Below are 15,767 nucleotides of genomic sequence, written 5' to 3'. Positions count from 1 at the left end.
CACAAAAACCAAGCTGGAGGCTTTTTAATCAACTCAGAGCTAACAGGGTACAAACTCTATTTGTGTTTAACCATTGCTTGGCAACCATCCCACTGAACATGCTGAACAACTGGTTGGAGATACTCTGACATGGGATACTTCCTTCCTGGATGGACTTCTGTCTTTTTTGCATGGGTGGTCAAACTTCCCTGAATATAATACATGGACGTGTACACTGCTTGAGCCCTTCGTGTAATTTAGCATGGAATGATTGCGCAAACATGTACATGTACAGTGTACCATGTACCGGTACATACGTGTACATGTATGTACTTGTTGAAATATTTCATAGCTAACTCTACTGCACTTTGCAAAGCTCTCATATGTACATGTCGTTTCAAAGGCTTTTATTGCATAGGGTACATGTACCTACATGTGTGTTAAAAGCAAGCCACCCGTATGGTACGGTATAAGATACGATGCCCCAATTTTGATGTACAATGTAATGTGGCACTAGATTTGGGCAGCATCAGGGAGAAGCTTTCCCACCAAAACTGTCCGAACATTGGAGAGAGAAATATCAGAGTACTGAAGTACATTTTGTACATGTACCTGTACATGTTTGTGCATGAGGGTAAAGGTACACAGAAAGGTATCCCCATGTACGGTACACATGTCCATGTACACATCAGCAACCTGGTGAGTGCTCATGTACCGGTATACATAATGAAATGGCCTGACAGTGCCAGGCTCCACCCTTGATTATTTGGGTACACACTGACGTTGTATTCAAACCATTTTGCTGACCGTCCAGCCTATTCTGTGCTGTGTTGCTCGATTCTGTGTCATTGCTAGACTTGAATCAAGTCGGACTTGTGTTGCTCTCCCCCAGTCAGCCGTCCCTTCATATACCGTACACACGGTCATTGCACTCGGCCACTTGCATAACTTCTTATAAAACACCCTCATATGATAGCTTTTCCGCAATATCCGGCATCAACGACAAAGATTATACATTACAATGTGTGTCACCAGTCAGTAAGTCCGACTTGATGTATAAGCCAATCAGATCCCCAGTCAGTGATACATGTGCTGTATGTACATGTAGTTATTCATAATTGCATATGAACGACATGATCTTGCTTAATGTATACAGAATTTCCACCAATCAAAGTGGTCAGACTCGGAATTTCCACCAATCAAAGTAGTCAGACTTGTACAATGTAGACTCGTTCATCATAATGAAGGTAGGAATGATGTAAAAACAAGTTTAGCAATTTGATTGGCTGCTACCTGTTTTGCTGTGTACAAACGGCTGGCAGATTCGTCAAGTCAGGATTTCTGAACTCACAGTAATAAGTGGACACAAGAGGGCGTGAAGCAGGTAAAGACACACGGCCTCCTCATGCAAAGTATAAATGCAGACAACGACACGGAAGACCCAAACTTGAGTCAAGTCTTCATCATTGCTAGCATCTGTTGCCTGTTGACCAACGTCTGCCCAGGTACAGGGACCGGTACTGTACATCTGGTGATAAATATCAACATGGCAAAGTTTGATCGTACATGTACATCTACATGTATCTTTGAGCATTAGTGAATTCCTAGCCGTCAAAGCAGAAACTTAAGGGGCTTTCTGTTGTACAGTATTCCTCTACTCCATGATGCACGTACCGGTGTTTACTAGTACCATCGGCTGTAAAGGGCAACAAGTAACAACAACTGTCACATGGAGTGAACAGTTCTTCACGATGATGCACAACTATTGGCATTTTGAAGCTCTGGGAATATCCCAGGACGATGAGGCAGTTCGCCTACTATAAAAGTGTTGATTTCTGTGTTAAAAGCTGTTGAATATAATATATACATCCTGAGAGACAGCATGCCTGAATCATTCACATGGCTAGTTTGAGCCAAATGACCGGAGGCCAAAATCAAGTACACATGTACATGTATATGTACACACATAAATGTTACATTTCAAACAATAGACTTCTGAATCCGAATCATAGAGTGGCAAGGCATCCATCAGGAAACATCACACCAACTTTATTATTATTATTAATCATTTCTGGTAATGACACCAAGGATTCTTCAAAAGCGCCCTTGGCACTGTAGCTCGCAAGCCCGGAGAAAATGAGAAGCAGTTACATGTACATGTACACTTTTAGAGTTGGGAGGAAAACTGCAGGGGGATACTCTGAGTAAAACCCTCAGAACCAGGTTGTGACTGGAAACCCAATCCACATGTGGACTGGGTCAGGATTCGAACCCAGGCCCCCAAAGGTGGAAGGCGAGGAAAGAACCACTACGCCAACCTGACTCCCCTCGCTGGATATTTCCAAAGAATGTACATGTACTAGAATGATTCATTTTCTTTTTGCTCAAATGCTTAAAATCGCATTGGATTATCCAAAGCATTTTCATTCATACATGTAGAACACAGAGACACTAGTAGTAACAAAAAGCAAATGGGTGTACACTGTATTGGAATCCCTTGACTACATTTTAATGTTTGCGAATGAGTAAAGCACATGTGAATGCCAGGTGTAATCATCTTGTGTGGTTGCCACTTTGAAATGACCTCCATTACCCCGGCACATACATTTGTACCATATGTACATGTACATTGTAGAGTTGCTATGTGTACATGTACATGTACACAATACTGGTATATAACCGAGTACATGTATGTATGTATTTTAAAATGCTGTTGAAAAAAATGGTGTTCCTTGTACCAGTACAGTAATGCAAGAAAAATTTAATTAAATTATAACATTTGGATTTCACTAATTTGATTTTGCCTGTATCCATTGGCATTCAGTCTTTTTTGTGCTTTACTGTACCTCAACATGAGTGCATTGAGAACTGCATTGTTTATTACAAAGTACTACATGCAGTAAGTTGGCAGCACATGCATAAGAATGTGTTCAGACACCTGTGCAGCCTGTGCCACGTGCATCTAATCTGTGAACCAAATGTTTTCTCCAAGTAATATCACAGCTGCATTACTTATACATGTACCGGTAAGCATTAAAAGAAAGCAGTCCCTTTCTCCATCTTTATTAAGTCTTAATGGATGTGTATTGGTAACACTAAAAAAAAGGATTCTTCTAGGAGAGCGTAGCTACAAGAGTGTGGTATTGCAAACTACGTGTACATTGTACATTGTATTTTCAATGCGCACATACATTCCTGAACAAGTAAGGGTGCCTTTCCATATTAACGTATTTTTGGTGTGATGCGTACACAATGCATTCATGCGATTCACTTTCACGTAGACTCTATTAACATAACACGTGTGAGTTGCGTTCGGCTGTCAAAATCAAGAGCGACTTTGACGGATATGCAACGCTTGATGCAAGTGTTGACGTGCATATGGAAAGGCACCTTAACTCTGACCTTTGCAGCTCCTTTGAGGTACTGGTACTAGTACCCTGGGTGGTTTGGAAGATTTTGTAGGGTTCAGGAATACGTACATGTACATTGTCAGCCGCTTGTATTGGCTTGATGCTCCCTGAAAGTTGATGTACATGTACATTGTACCTACATGTATGTACAAAGAATGTGTTGGGTTTCTGCAAAGTGGTGTCAATGTACATATTGGAGAATGTAAGAAGTATCCCTGTCAAAATACTAGGGATTACTGGTGTGCATACATGGTGCATGTACATACCGGTATACCTGTACGTATACATGTACATGTGCTATACAATAAATAATATGAACGTACATGTATGTGTCATTCGTGATGGGAGGAAATTTGCCAAGTGTACCTATTTAATTCATGGGTTATCTTTGTTGCCTGTATTCCTATTTCAGTATTTTTTAGCTTCAGTTGTTCAAAGTTCCCTGCGGGACTTGAATCTGTATAAACGAGACAGAGAAGTGATTCCTGCTGTGGCAGGATGTCAGACTTGATTTCAAGTTCAGTTGCCAGTATACAATTACTGTTGTCAAATTTCTCCTTTTCAGAGAGCCAACATACCAGTAAACGTACATGTACATGTTAATCATGGGCTACATTAATTAATACCTGATTCCAACATCATTTCCCCTGAATATACATGTACTTACCGATACATGTATACATGTGTGGACATGTACATTGTACGTGCAGTTTGTATGCTCTTGTATATGTTTACATATCTTGAATCGGAACTTTGACAGCCCATTAAGCTAACAAAACAAAGTTTTACCAAACTAAACTGCATGCAGAACAACTTTGTGCTAAACTTGACAGATTATATGATTGGCACACTTTGATTTTTTATTTTGTAAAAGCATTCACATATTTTGTAAAAAAAATCCCAAACTCATGTCTAATTCATTTTCCGCGACACAGCAAAACCCGTTGCAGAGAAGGTCAAGATTTTGCGGTTACGCAGAGATGACTTTGAAACACTCAAGGTGATTGGTCGAGGAGCTTTCGGTGAGGTCAGTACTAATCCACTTTTCCTCCACTACCAGCAAAAATCTCTTCCCCTCCAATGATATATGATCTTCTTAGGAAGGTCAATTCCTGGATATTTTGTAGCAATTGCAGGCCAACGTAAATTACTGCTCAATCACCCCGCAGCTACATTCACATGTCCAAAATAAATTTATAAACAATTTACATGCGTGGCATACAGCTGTGACTAATTAATTTATGTTGTATTTGGTTAATTAGATTAACACTAGTTATTGTTTTTGTTTCCGCAGTATTTTAAACCTGAATGTTTCCTGCAACCTTTGGGAGTCTTGTTAGGAAGAAAAGATCTCATTAGAATCTAGATATCCCATTGCATCTAACTGCACATTTACCAAACACAAGCCATTACACCATCTGTTGTCGCACATGCTTGACTTGGTTTGATGAAACCAATGAGATTTTTTTTTTGGTTGGCTCTGTCTTACAGGTTGCTGTGGTGAGGTTAAAGAACAGTGACAAAATATTTGCCATGAAACTACTCAACAAATGGGAAATGCTCAAGAGGGCAGAGGTCAGTCTTTAGCGCCAAATATTTCAAGTGTTGAGTGAACAGGTTACAGGTATTACAGATGGAGTGAACTTAATAAAATTTGTTCTCTCCATCTCTTTTTAAGTAAGGGGAGTGGAAATACTAAGGCTTTTGACACTCTTTTCATTGTTTTTTAAGGCTAATTTTCCCACCAGTGCCGTGAAAACCACCCAGGGTCATTTAAAGCCTTACCGTAGTTAATATCAAACAGGTTTAAATCGCTTCTTCTGTAAACTATTTTTGCTACTTGCAAATGCACTGGTGGAGCTTATGAAAAATGGACAACCTGCTACAGAGTTTTGTCTGAAAAGCAAATCTGTGAATTTTCCATTGAATAGATGCTAGATCCCTTAGTCCCAGTCCCAGTTCTTATAGATCTTATAGATCCTTCAAAATCCACCAGGATTTTGGGAGGATTTTGCAGGATTCAGGCAGGGAGAGTCCTGTCTTCTGCACTTGTTTAGCACATAATTACATGCATGTGGCATTATTTTAAACATACAGTACAGTTGCTGTAACTTGATCTAACTTTGTGACTATCTCTACATAGATACATGGAAATGTTTTCCTGAAGTCTAATATGTTGATGGTATTTGTTCTCTGAACCAAATAAAAGTACCTGCTGATCCAAAATATTAACAAATACTGCAAACTACTGGTAAATGAATTGTTGAAATATACTTTGGGAATGAAATATGTTGAACATTAATTACAATGTATGAGTGGATAGGTCATTAACATGGCTCTGGCTGACAATAACACACAAGTCTATGGGGAGTGGCAGTAGCCGCTAGTTAAAGACTTCCGTAGCGACATGTTGCATCCAGCCATTGCAAGAAAAAGTTGGACATGACCTCTCTGTCAAATTATTGACGCATCTTGACATTAAATCTTTTTTTTTGTCAGACTGCCTGCTTTATAGAAGAAAGAGATGTCCTTGTGAAAGGTGACGACAGATGGATAACCCATCTACACTATTCCTTTCAAGATGATGACTATTTGGTGAGTTGCCTGCGGGGACAAAGTGGGAACCACAAAATGGTGCACCCCTACCCTGTTTGTATTGATGGTGATATTAAGGACACATTTTCAGAACTTGGCACAGAGACAGACATGCAGATTTAAGACATCTTGATTTTATCAGTCTGTAAAGCATTCAGCATATTATTGCTAGCAATGTAGAATTTTTTAAGTGTTTCCATTTTTCAGCAAAAGCCTTGTCAGAAATGTAGACATGTAACTCGATGTTATTTGTGACTAGACCTGTGGAGTTACTAGTGACCGAAGTAAAAAAAAAAGTCATTTTGACTCGTGATGTGCTCATGACTGGACATATGATGGACACAACTTGATGTTGCTTCATCGTGTATCGGTCTTTCTCCCCTTCCCCTCTCCTCCGATCTCCAGTACTTTGTCATGGACTACTACAGCGGGGGTGACCTCCTGACCCTCCTCAGCAAATTTGAGGACCGGCTGCCGGAGGACATGGCCCGCTTCTACATCGCAGAGATGGTGCTGGCCATCGACTCCATCCACCAGCTGCAGTACGTGCACCGGGACATCAAGCCAGACAACGTGCTGCTGGACCAGCACGGCCACATACGGCTAGCCGACTTTGGCTCCTGCCTCAAGATGCAGGAGGATGGCTCGGTGAGAGAGGATCGCCATTTGGTCAGATCAGATGCCTCTTCAAATTTATTCCCCCTCTGTCAGAAAGGTCTTCAGTGAGGTCTCACTTATCGAAGCCAAGTGCTCCCAAATCACAATGTGTGCAATCAAAATTTAAAGGAGTCAAATCCTGTCGCTAATTTTATTTTGCTGTAAGGTTTCGAAGAATAGAAATATAGAAGTGTGGCACTTTCAAGTATTCCCTCGAAAATTTGTTAGTAATTGTGAGAATATTTATTCTAACATTACCGGACTCACAAATTTGAGGAAAATTATATACACCTGTGTTTCAAGATTAAGTAAAAATAGACCAAATTAAAAACGGAAATAATTCAAATGATTTACAGGTTTAGACTTAGTTTATATGCTTAAGAGCAAAGTACTTGCAACTTCTGTCACTGTTTTAAAAATCTTTCTCAGGTTCAGTCAAATGTAGCTGTGGGAACACCAGACTACATCTCTCCTGAGATTCTCAGGGTAAGCTGTTAGTTACTAAATCCATCCCTGGGGGGTAATCAGTATACCCTTTGTGCTGCTGTAGCATTTGCTCTGCCAGAAGAAATGGGCTGAAGATAGGAATCATGCTGGGTCTTCTGTGCTGACTAGAGTCTTGAAACACTGGAGCCAAAGGATTCTAATCAGGGGATTTTTACAGAGCTGTGGTCGAGTGATGTTTTTCTCCCTTACAAGTTGTTTTGTCATCACCGAGAGAGTACCACATCAAGATGTTTTCTGATGCCCAAACAGTTGGAAAGGTTCCCAGTAGTTGCTCATATCGTAGTTGGCCAAAAATGTTCTTTTCTTGAATAATTCACTTACTCCCACTTGCACCGTATTTTATGTGAATTTTTTTAAAATCCCAATAGGGTACTTGAATTTTTAGGTCGCAAGGATTGCTAAGACTCTTTGGTCTTTTCATAAGCAGGGTTTTCTGTTTGTGATTTATGCCCCAAAGTGCATTTCCAAGTGTTACATATTCAGCAGCCGTGACTGTTGGAAGTTAAAGGGGTGCCCACAGAAAAGACTAAGTCCAAGAAGGATAAGCCTGATTTAGATAATTACTAATGCAAGCTGCTCAGAAAAGTTATGTTTATTTTTGACAGTTAAAGCAAAATGGTGATCAGGAGGATATCAGCTGAGGGTTATTTAATCTGTTTATTACCAGGCCATGGAGGACGGTCAGGGAAAATATGGGCCAGAGTGCGACTGGTGGTCCCTGGGTGTCTGCATGTACGAAATGCTGTTTGGAGAGACTCCGTTCTACGCAGAATCACTGGTGGAGACCTACAGCAAGATCATGAACCACAAGGTAGGAAAATTTTGGATGAAATTGGGCCCAATCAAAGGCCGTCAGAGGACCATGTCGCCACTAAGTTTAGACAAGCATGTGATTAGCAACACTGTAAACTAGACAGTGAGGCCTTTATTTTTCTTATACCCTAACCCGAATTCTTTATTGAATGGCTTATCGATCACTACGTAATGCGGTGTGCAGTTGTTGTTATCGTACCAATCTGTTACTGGGTGCTGGCTCCATGATTTTCTTACATTCTCTGCCATTTTGCCAAAGCTATGCGGGCTTGCCTTCTAGTAAAATACTCTGTGTGATGTCTCAGTCTTTGCCTTTGAAAGTGGCAGACTTACCGGTATGGTGAGTCACATGAGTCAGTGAGAGTGCCCTGTAAAATCAGACCAAAACCCATTAATGATCCATCTGCTTCACAGTGCTGCCAGGTCTGAGGGTAGTGAGTTGTTTACATCTGTCCATGCTTGTCAGCCCTATTTCCTCTGCATTTCTGTCAATTATCTTCCCCAATCCCTGAAGTTTAACACTAGTCGTAAAGCAATAACTCCTCTGCATATACAGTGTATTGGTGAAGATTGGGATGTGATACCTCATCAGTCTCTTAAACTTATGCATTGTCATGCAAAGGGTTTGAATTTGCTTGGATAAACTGTAAATATCAGGTCTTGTTGGTAAGGAACTGTTCTGCTCCACATTGTAAAAAATGTATGGAAAAAAAAAATCAGAAAGTGAATTTACAGGTGCGTGGACAGACACTGATGTCTTTTTCAGTTTATGCCATTTTGAATGGTGCATTACACAGTGGCGAATAACATTGAATGAAGTCTGTCGGTTTTGTCTTAATACAAAGCACGACTGACTGTGCTCTGTGCCTGGTTTCACTCCGGGTCAGGATTTTCCATAATCCGTGGACATAGCATAGCATCTTGCTGCGTCCACCCATGCACAGTTTAGGTTGCTCTTTGTTTGTGTGAAGTTATTTCCACTTCACCAGTCATATTCACCCTGATTTCTCCCTGACCAGAAGCAGGTGCAATCTATAATACATGTATATATTTTCGTTAGAGTTCCTGGGCACAAGTCAGGAGCTCTAGAATTTCTGCTGGTCTGGTAATCCAAACCCAGGTTTGTTTAACATTAAGGATGAAGCACATTGGCTGTTTTTGTTAGTGCGATTGCCAGAGGTCCCTTGCCTAACCCTAACAGGGCCAAAGTCACAAACGCCAGCCCCCAATCCATTTGTTTATATTTTGGAGGGGGGGGAACCCTCACTGAATAGGGAGACTTTGTAACCCAGATAGGATGGTGCTTAGTGTCTGAAAGTATAATGATGAATGCCCTCAGAGCGTACAAGAAGAAAGGGGGATTGGATGGGTTGACTATCAGAAAAATTCGGTTTGGTCAGACTAGTACATGTTTATTACACAAAGTTCCTGTGGAGCAGGGAAGAGCAGAAATTATCTTCTGATTCAAAGTCTAGGTTTTGGGAAGATGCTGGTGTTGAAGGAGGCATAGATATACATGTACGGTATTTATGACTGCATGTGTAGTGTATGTTTACAGCAGAATGGACACACTCATTGGATCAAACAACATTTGTACAGATACATTTAATGATGGTTCTAACATTGTACATGTACATGTGGGCTTTCCTCGTTTACTAATGACAAAGGAACAATCTGCCTGCCAATTTTTTTGTTTGTTTTACCAATGCAAACCATTATTTATTCATGCAGTGCTTGACAAACCCTGTATGAATCCCCACATCACTGAAGAGATCAGAAATTTCTTGTGACTGTGCAATGGAAAGTCCTTTTCCCTTGGAATAGAACTTTGATTCAGTGTGGCATATTACCCCTGTTAACATTGAATTGGGATGCACACATGTGCATGTAGTTCAGTAACATTTGATCAATGGCCTGCCAACCAGGCTTGCTTTGCTTTTTTTACACAATGAGAAATACTCGTACATCAGGGTACAGTGTATATCAATGTGGTGCACATAGAGCAAAATGTGTGAACAGCTGGTCAACCCAGTAAAATATATGCACATTCCGCCGGGTATGACGTCTGGTGTTACCATGTCTGCGTAAGGAAGTTAAGTTCATGTACATGTATGACTCACGTGGTGTGTTGAAGTACCGTACATGCTGTAAACTTGGAACAAGTACAACAATGTATCCGCTTGTGTTACGCACATGTACTTCAGGAGATACATGTAGAAAGAAGGCTGCCAGTAACACAGAACAGGAGCGTGATTCCAATTTTATTTGGAAATGTTAAGTGAATTACAGTGACAGGGTAATTAATAACAGCTATTAATAATAATTAATAACAGGGGATGCCAAGAAAATTTGCCGTTGAGCAGGAGCGGGTGAAGCTGATTTCAAACTTAAAGAAAAGACTTCAATTAAAAATTGCTTAAAGTAGAGATTATCAACCTTACTTTGAAAGGCACTTTAGAGGTTTATACTGCATGATGAAAGGATGAAGTTAGCAAAGTACTACATACCGGTACATGTATGCAGGGTTGTGCTCGGAAACTTCTTGTTATCTAGATCTCGGCCCTGCTGCTGTCTCGGGCATCTTTACCCACCGTGAAACCACTTACAGGCCTGTACGTACTCGTCTAACTTCTTGAAAAAAGTTTCATTGTTTTCTGGATAACAGACATGTTGATACGGCTCCAGCAAGACATGACTGTTCCTTGATCTGAAAACCCCAAAGTGAGGGATTTAAAAATTGAGTGAAGCACGGGACATAGACAAAGCTTAGATTTTGAAAGCCCCCTAAATCACAAAACTCATCAATCTTGCAATTTGGCAGAGCAGTTTCCCTGGCATTGCCTACCAAAAAAAAATGGACAACATAGGGTTCGTGACTTTTGCTGGTGGAAATTTAACTGAATTGAATGCTGAGTTTGAAACAGTTTAGCTTCTGAAGCGAATGCTTGTTTTTTAACAAAGGAAACTTAAAAAATAATAGAAATTTGACAAGTACTGTTCTGTTTTGCCAGTTGCTGGGTTTGTGTACAGTTCAGGATGATGTACCGACACATGTAAAATTATCTAAGGCAAAACTGTCAGGAAAATGCTGTCAAGTAATTTTTTCCCCCATAAATTGACATTTTATCTATTACATGTACCGGTACCTGCCATGAGATGACACTGCATCGTTTTAGCGGTTGAAACTGAATATGGGATGATCTCAGTTGGGAAATGAGTATTTTTCCAAAGGAAACAAAAATCACTGTCTCTTGACAGGCGAAAGATTCTCAGAATTGATTTCTGAACATGAGAATGGTTGCATAGTGAAACTGTTGTGTGCATCAGACACTGGCCCATTTGTTGTGCATGCCCCAGATACTGTGGAAATGGTGGAACAGTGATACTGATATCCAGACTGCATGTGAATGCATGGGTGGGCTGTTTAGCAGGCATTATGCAAAGACTTAGGTTTTTTTCACACTGGCATTAGGTTACAGCGTAGTCTGTCCCTATTCCCCCCTCATCTTGCTGATTTGGGCTGGGCTCCCCATTGACATGTATGTACCATTATTTTGAATGTTGAAGTAGAAAGCTTGGCTTTCTGCTCCGCTGAAAATTCCACCTCCATTTTTTTGCAATCAGAGATACTGCCAAAATGGGTATCGAGGTAAACGGATTATCTTGGGGCAACTTTAGAAAGGGGATTATTCTTGCCGTAGAGGGAACTGAATTGTGAAAAGCCAGATACATGTACTCATATCAGGTGGCAATGTGATATTCTATATAACATTTGATATTCACACGAGGCTGTTGATAATGTGGAGGCCCAATTGTGATGTTGACTACAAAAAGGAACCGAAGAGTAAAAAAAAAAAAAGCTAGATTTTAACTCTAAGACAGACATGAGACACCTAGACTGCATAAAGGGCTGTTGATCAGTCTTTGGCTTGTCATTGGGCAATCACTAAGGTTCTGTGGTCAATGTATGGCCAATAAGATCTTTTTCTGTAAAGTTTTTCCAGTTTTCTTCTTGAATGTAATTTTCGCACTTTTGCCTCAGTTGGTCCTTATTAAACCTGCATTTTGACTGATACGATGGGAAAATGGTGTAATGCCGTGTGACAGTATTAAACGGACAGTGTCTAAAATATATCCCTTTCCTGACAAAGTCTGGAACACGGCTCAAAGTGTGGATGGCATCTGATTTAATGTTTCCCTGAGTTGGTCTTAAGTTCATGAAGGAGCAAATAGAAAAAGCAACTCGGGAATACGTATTAACAAAATGAAAACAAGAAAAATGGAGCTGTTGGGAGCGATTGGTCGGTCTGCCAAATTGCTTGATCTTTGCACAAGCTGTTGATCTTGTTACTCAATTTGCTTACAATTCTGCTATCAGCATATCGCCTTGTTTCTACTTGGCGATTGTGGAAGATTGTTTTAAAAAAAGAGAAATCAAGTCCATGATTTCATACAAATTAGGCTAGAAGTGCAACTAGATTGCAACAAGATTGATGGTGATCAATCAATCATGCCCAACAGTAGTACCTTACTGGGTATTTTGACCCAAGTTTTTTATTCCCTCAATTAAGCAGGTAGTACAGTATTTTTGGCATCGTTAACCTGGCTAAATGGAGAGAAACCACTGTGTAGATGTTCAGCAGCCTTTATTTTGGCTTCTTTGAGAATGACCTGCCATTATATTCACTGGCACTTTTTGTGGATGTTTACCAGTTGTGGTCATGGTGGTGATGTTAGAATTTACCCTTACTCCCTAAACATTCTGGCTAGGAACCTTTGAGAATCTTCCCAAATCTTCCACTACACAGGAAACCATCGTGTTTGCTTTAGCTGTCCAAAAGTCAAGTCCCTTGTGAAGTAATAGTGACTTGTATCTTTTTTCCTCAATCCTTTAACAATCTTACAAACTCTACCAAGATTATGAAGGATCCAGGATGGTTACGATCAACGAAACAAAATGTTTCCAATAACTCTCCGACCCTGTTTTTCCCATCCAGGACCAGTTTGCCTTCCCGCCTGATATTGATGATGTGTCAGACGAAGCCATGGACCTGATTGGGAAGCTAATATGCAGCGCCGATCAGCGTCTGGGCATCAACGGGCTGGAAGACTTCAAGAACCACCCCTTCTTCAGTGGCATTGATTGGGACAACATCAGAGAAAGTAAGTAAATAGACGGATGGAGGGGACGGGGAGGAGGTAAAAACATCATTGATGACTCCACAAGACATACAATTTGGGCTTTCCCGTCATTTCGTTGTACTGTTCAGGGTTTACAATGTAAGTCCTCCTGCAATAGCCCGATTCAGGCTCTTTGTCTTCAAATTTAAGACAAAGAACACTGGCACCATACATGTGCAGGCATGAATGTTTTCTGTTTGCCAGAAATTTCAGGCAAAAATGAAGGACATCACTCATGTTTGTCAATATAAACCCTTTTTTGGGGGGGGGGAAATGTTGTTTTTTTTAAGTTTTTACTGGATGTAATACTTAGGCAATGGCATTGTTACTTGATCTGTGGATCACGCCAGTAAATATGTATTTATCTTGACAAGCTTTTTATCGCCTGTTCCATAGTTTACCAGTGCCAGCAGCGTATTCAAAATGGCAGCGTGCAATAAACATCACCTGGTTAATTTTATTGTAGATATGGTGGGAACCCACCTGAATAGCACCTGCTCAGCCATTTTTCCTCAGGATATTCAATTATCTATGATTCGGTAAAAACCGAAAAACCTGTTTACATGCATGAAAGAGAGAAAGTTGCATAGGACGACACAGACTGCTCAAAGTAATGAAACACTAACTACATGTACGTTCAGATATGTTGACAAGCGAAAACCTATCTGATAATATCACGCGTTTTACTTTTTTTTTTCGGCAGTGACTCCACCATACAAACCAGATGTCAAAAGTCCAACCGATACATCCAACTTTGACGTGGATGAAACAGACCTCAAGCAGTCAGAGACTGTACCGCCCAACACCCATGCAGCCTTCACGGGCAACCACCTCCCCTTTGTAGGCTTTTCATTCACAAGAAACAGGTGAGATGGGCACCTGTTGTCCCTCTTCTGATATCTCTAATGAGGACAGAGAATACTACATGAATTTAAATATGGTGTCCCAATGATGTATATCGTCCCCTTCCTGTTTTTTCCATCCTTAAGTATGAATGACAACCCTGTGAATGGGTTGCAACCATAAAGATCCCGGGGCCTAAGTTTGATGGATGGGTGCGCATGTATTAATGCGTATTTATGAGAGGAGCCTGTCTGTCTGTTTTTGGTGCACAAAGTGCCACAGCGTCAATTACCCGTCATCAGGCTGAAAAAAAAAATGGAAAAATCATCTCAGCTGTCTATTGCTTGATACTTTCATTCAAAATGTTCAAACAAAATAACTGCAACTGCCCTTGTGGGGTACCCATTCACTCTTTGGGGGGATGCAGTCAGCAACAATGTGCCCTTCGAAAGAGCACATGAACCCATCAGATAAATTCCCCCGTTTCCACCCATGATTGAAGATGCACTGCCAAGAATGATCTCGTTTTCGTGGCACAAGTTGGCAAGCCCCTGAAGAGAGATTTGCTGCAAGTGTGTGACCAAAGAAAAGTGTAGCTCATTCTGCGCTTGACTTTGTTTGATTTTGAAGTTGCCTGTCGGACCTGGGCTCTCTGATCGAAGCCAAGGATGTGGTCATATCAGACTCCATTGACGGTTTAACAATGGAGGCCTACGAGAGAAGGATCAAGAGGCTAGAGTCTGAGAAGAATAGCTTGAGTCACAAATTATCAGGTATCCATAGTCATCCAGTTAAAAGATGGGAACAAAATTGCAGGTTACTTTGAAGGGGTACAGCTAGGGGGGTCATTCAAACATGAGTCCAGGATTTAAGAAACCAACACAGATCTTTCTATGAAGAGGAAAGGTAATGAAGATCAAACTATCTCCAGTTCATCGAACATGTTTGACAGGTCAGTTTGACTTTACAAATTTGGTGGCATTGCTGGTCACCAGAAGCTGAGCGTATTGCAACATGCAACAGGTAGTCAGAGTTAAGTTTTTGTGACCTTCAAACCAAGTTTGACCGAGGCTCATATACATTTCCCATATTCACACACAAGTACAAGGCACATTGCTGATCTTCCATTTGAGACTTAATGGTCAATGATCAGATTTGGTCAAAGAAAATTTGATTGAACAAATCGATCATTATGTGGCACAACCACCGCAGTGAATATTGTCAGTAAATCTGACCATTTTTGGTTACATTGGTGTTTGACCATACTGCACGATGTCTTCACCAGTTGCATTGGGGTGTATTCAATGCACAGTTATCCTAGACATGCTACCCAGATCCCGACAATCACTTTGATATCTTTTGCCATATTTCATCAAGTATTGACCTGATACATTGTGTAATGAACCAATCAAATCTGCTAAAAAGTCAAAGCCTGTGCTTTTTCTGATGATTAAATTCAAGAGCTTATTGATTACCATTTGACCAAACAGCAGTGTATTATCCGACTCAAATCCCTGCCCTCCTCTTTCTGCCTTTGTATCCTTTGTAGAAGCAACAAGAAGAGGTGCTGACAGCTACAGGCAAGATCCCAGATCAGTTGGCACAGAAAACAACGAAGTGAAACATCTCAAGGATGAGATTGCACTGTTGTCAAAGAAGTTTACAGGTGAGCCAACCAATTCTGTCTTTGATAGAGAGGCTTCTTTTGTGAAAAGGCTGAGAAAGAGCTCTGACAGATATGTTAGTTCTGCAAACCTACCTTCAAAAAATGGGGAAAACTCT

At 40.6% G+C, this 15,767-nt stretch overlaps 1 protein-coding gene across 6 annotated transcripts in view; it reads left to right on the top strand.

Moving 5' to 3' along the window:
- Positions 1–15,767, top strand: part of LOC110978355 (serine/threonine-protein kinase MRCK alpha-like) — a 57,263-nt gene that overhangs the window by 11,461 nt on the left and 30,035 nt on the right. For all 6 annotated transcript variants that reach the window (XM_087133501.1, XM_087133492.1, XM_087133485.1 and 3 more), the window contains exons 3-12: positions 4,325–4,416; positions 4,881–4,964; positions 5,889–5,984; positions 6,390–6,632; positions 7,071–7,127; positions 7,816–7,959; positions 12,959–13,124; positions 13,846–14,008; positions 14,616–14,758; positions 15,535–15,651. In XM_087133501.1, coding sequence (XP_086989627.1) covers positions 4,325–4,416; positions 4,881–4,964; positions 5,889–5,984; positions 6,390–6,632; positions 7,071–7,127; positions 7,816–7,959; positions 12,959–13,124; positions 13,846–14,008; positions 14,616–14,758; positions 15,535–15,651 — 1,305 coding nt within the window. The remainder of the gene's footprint in view (positions 1–4,324; positions 4,417–4,880; positions 4,965–5,888; positions 5,985–6,389; positions 6,633–7,070; positions 7,128–7,815; positions 7,960–12,958; positions 13,125–13,845; positions 14,009–14,615; positions 14,759–15,534; positions 15,652–15,767) is intronic.

Source organism: Acanthaster planci, linkage group LG01, assembly GCF_054643075.1.
Source record: "Acanthaster planci isolate LZ-2023a linkage group LG01, COTS_SCS, whole genome shotgun sequence".
NCBI lineage: Eukaryota > Metazoa > Echinodermata > Asteroidea > Valvatida > Acanthasteridae > Acanthaster > Acanthaster planci.
Note: the sequence above shows the minus strand (reverse complement) of the source record. Positions and strands in the feature narration are given on the sequence as shown.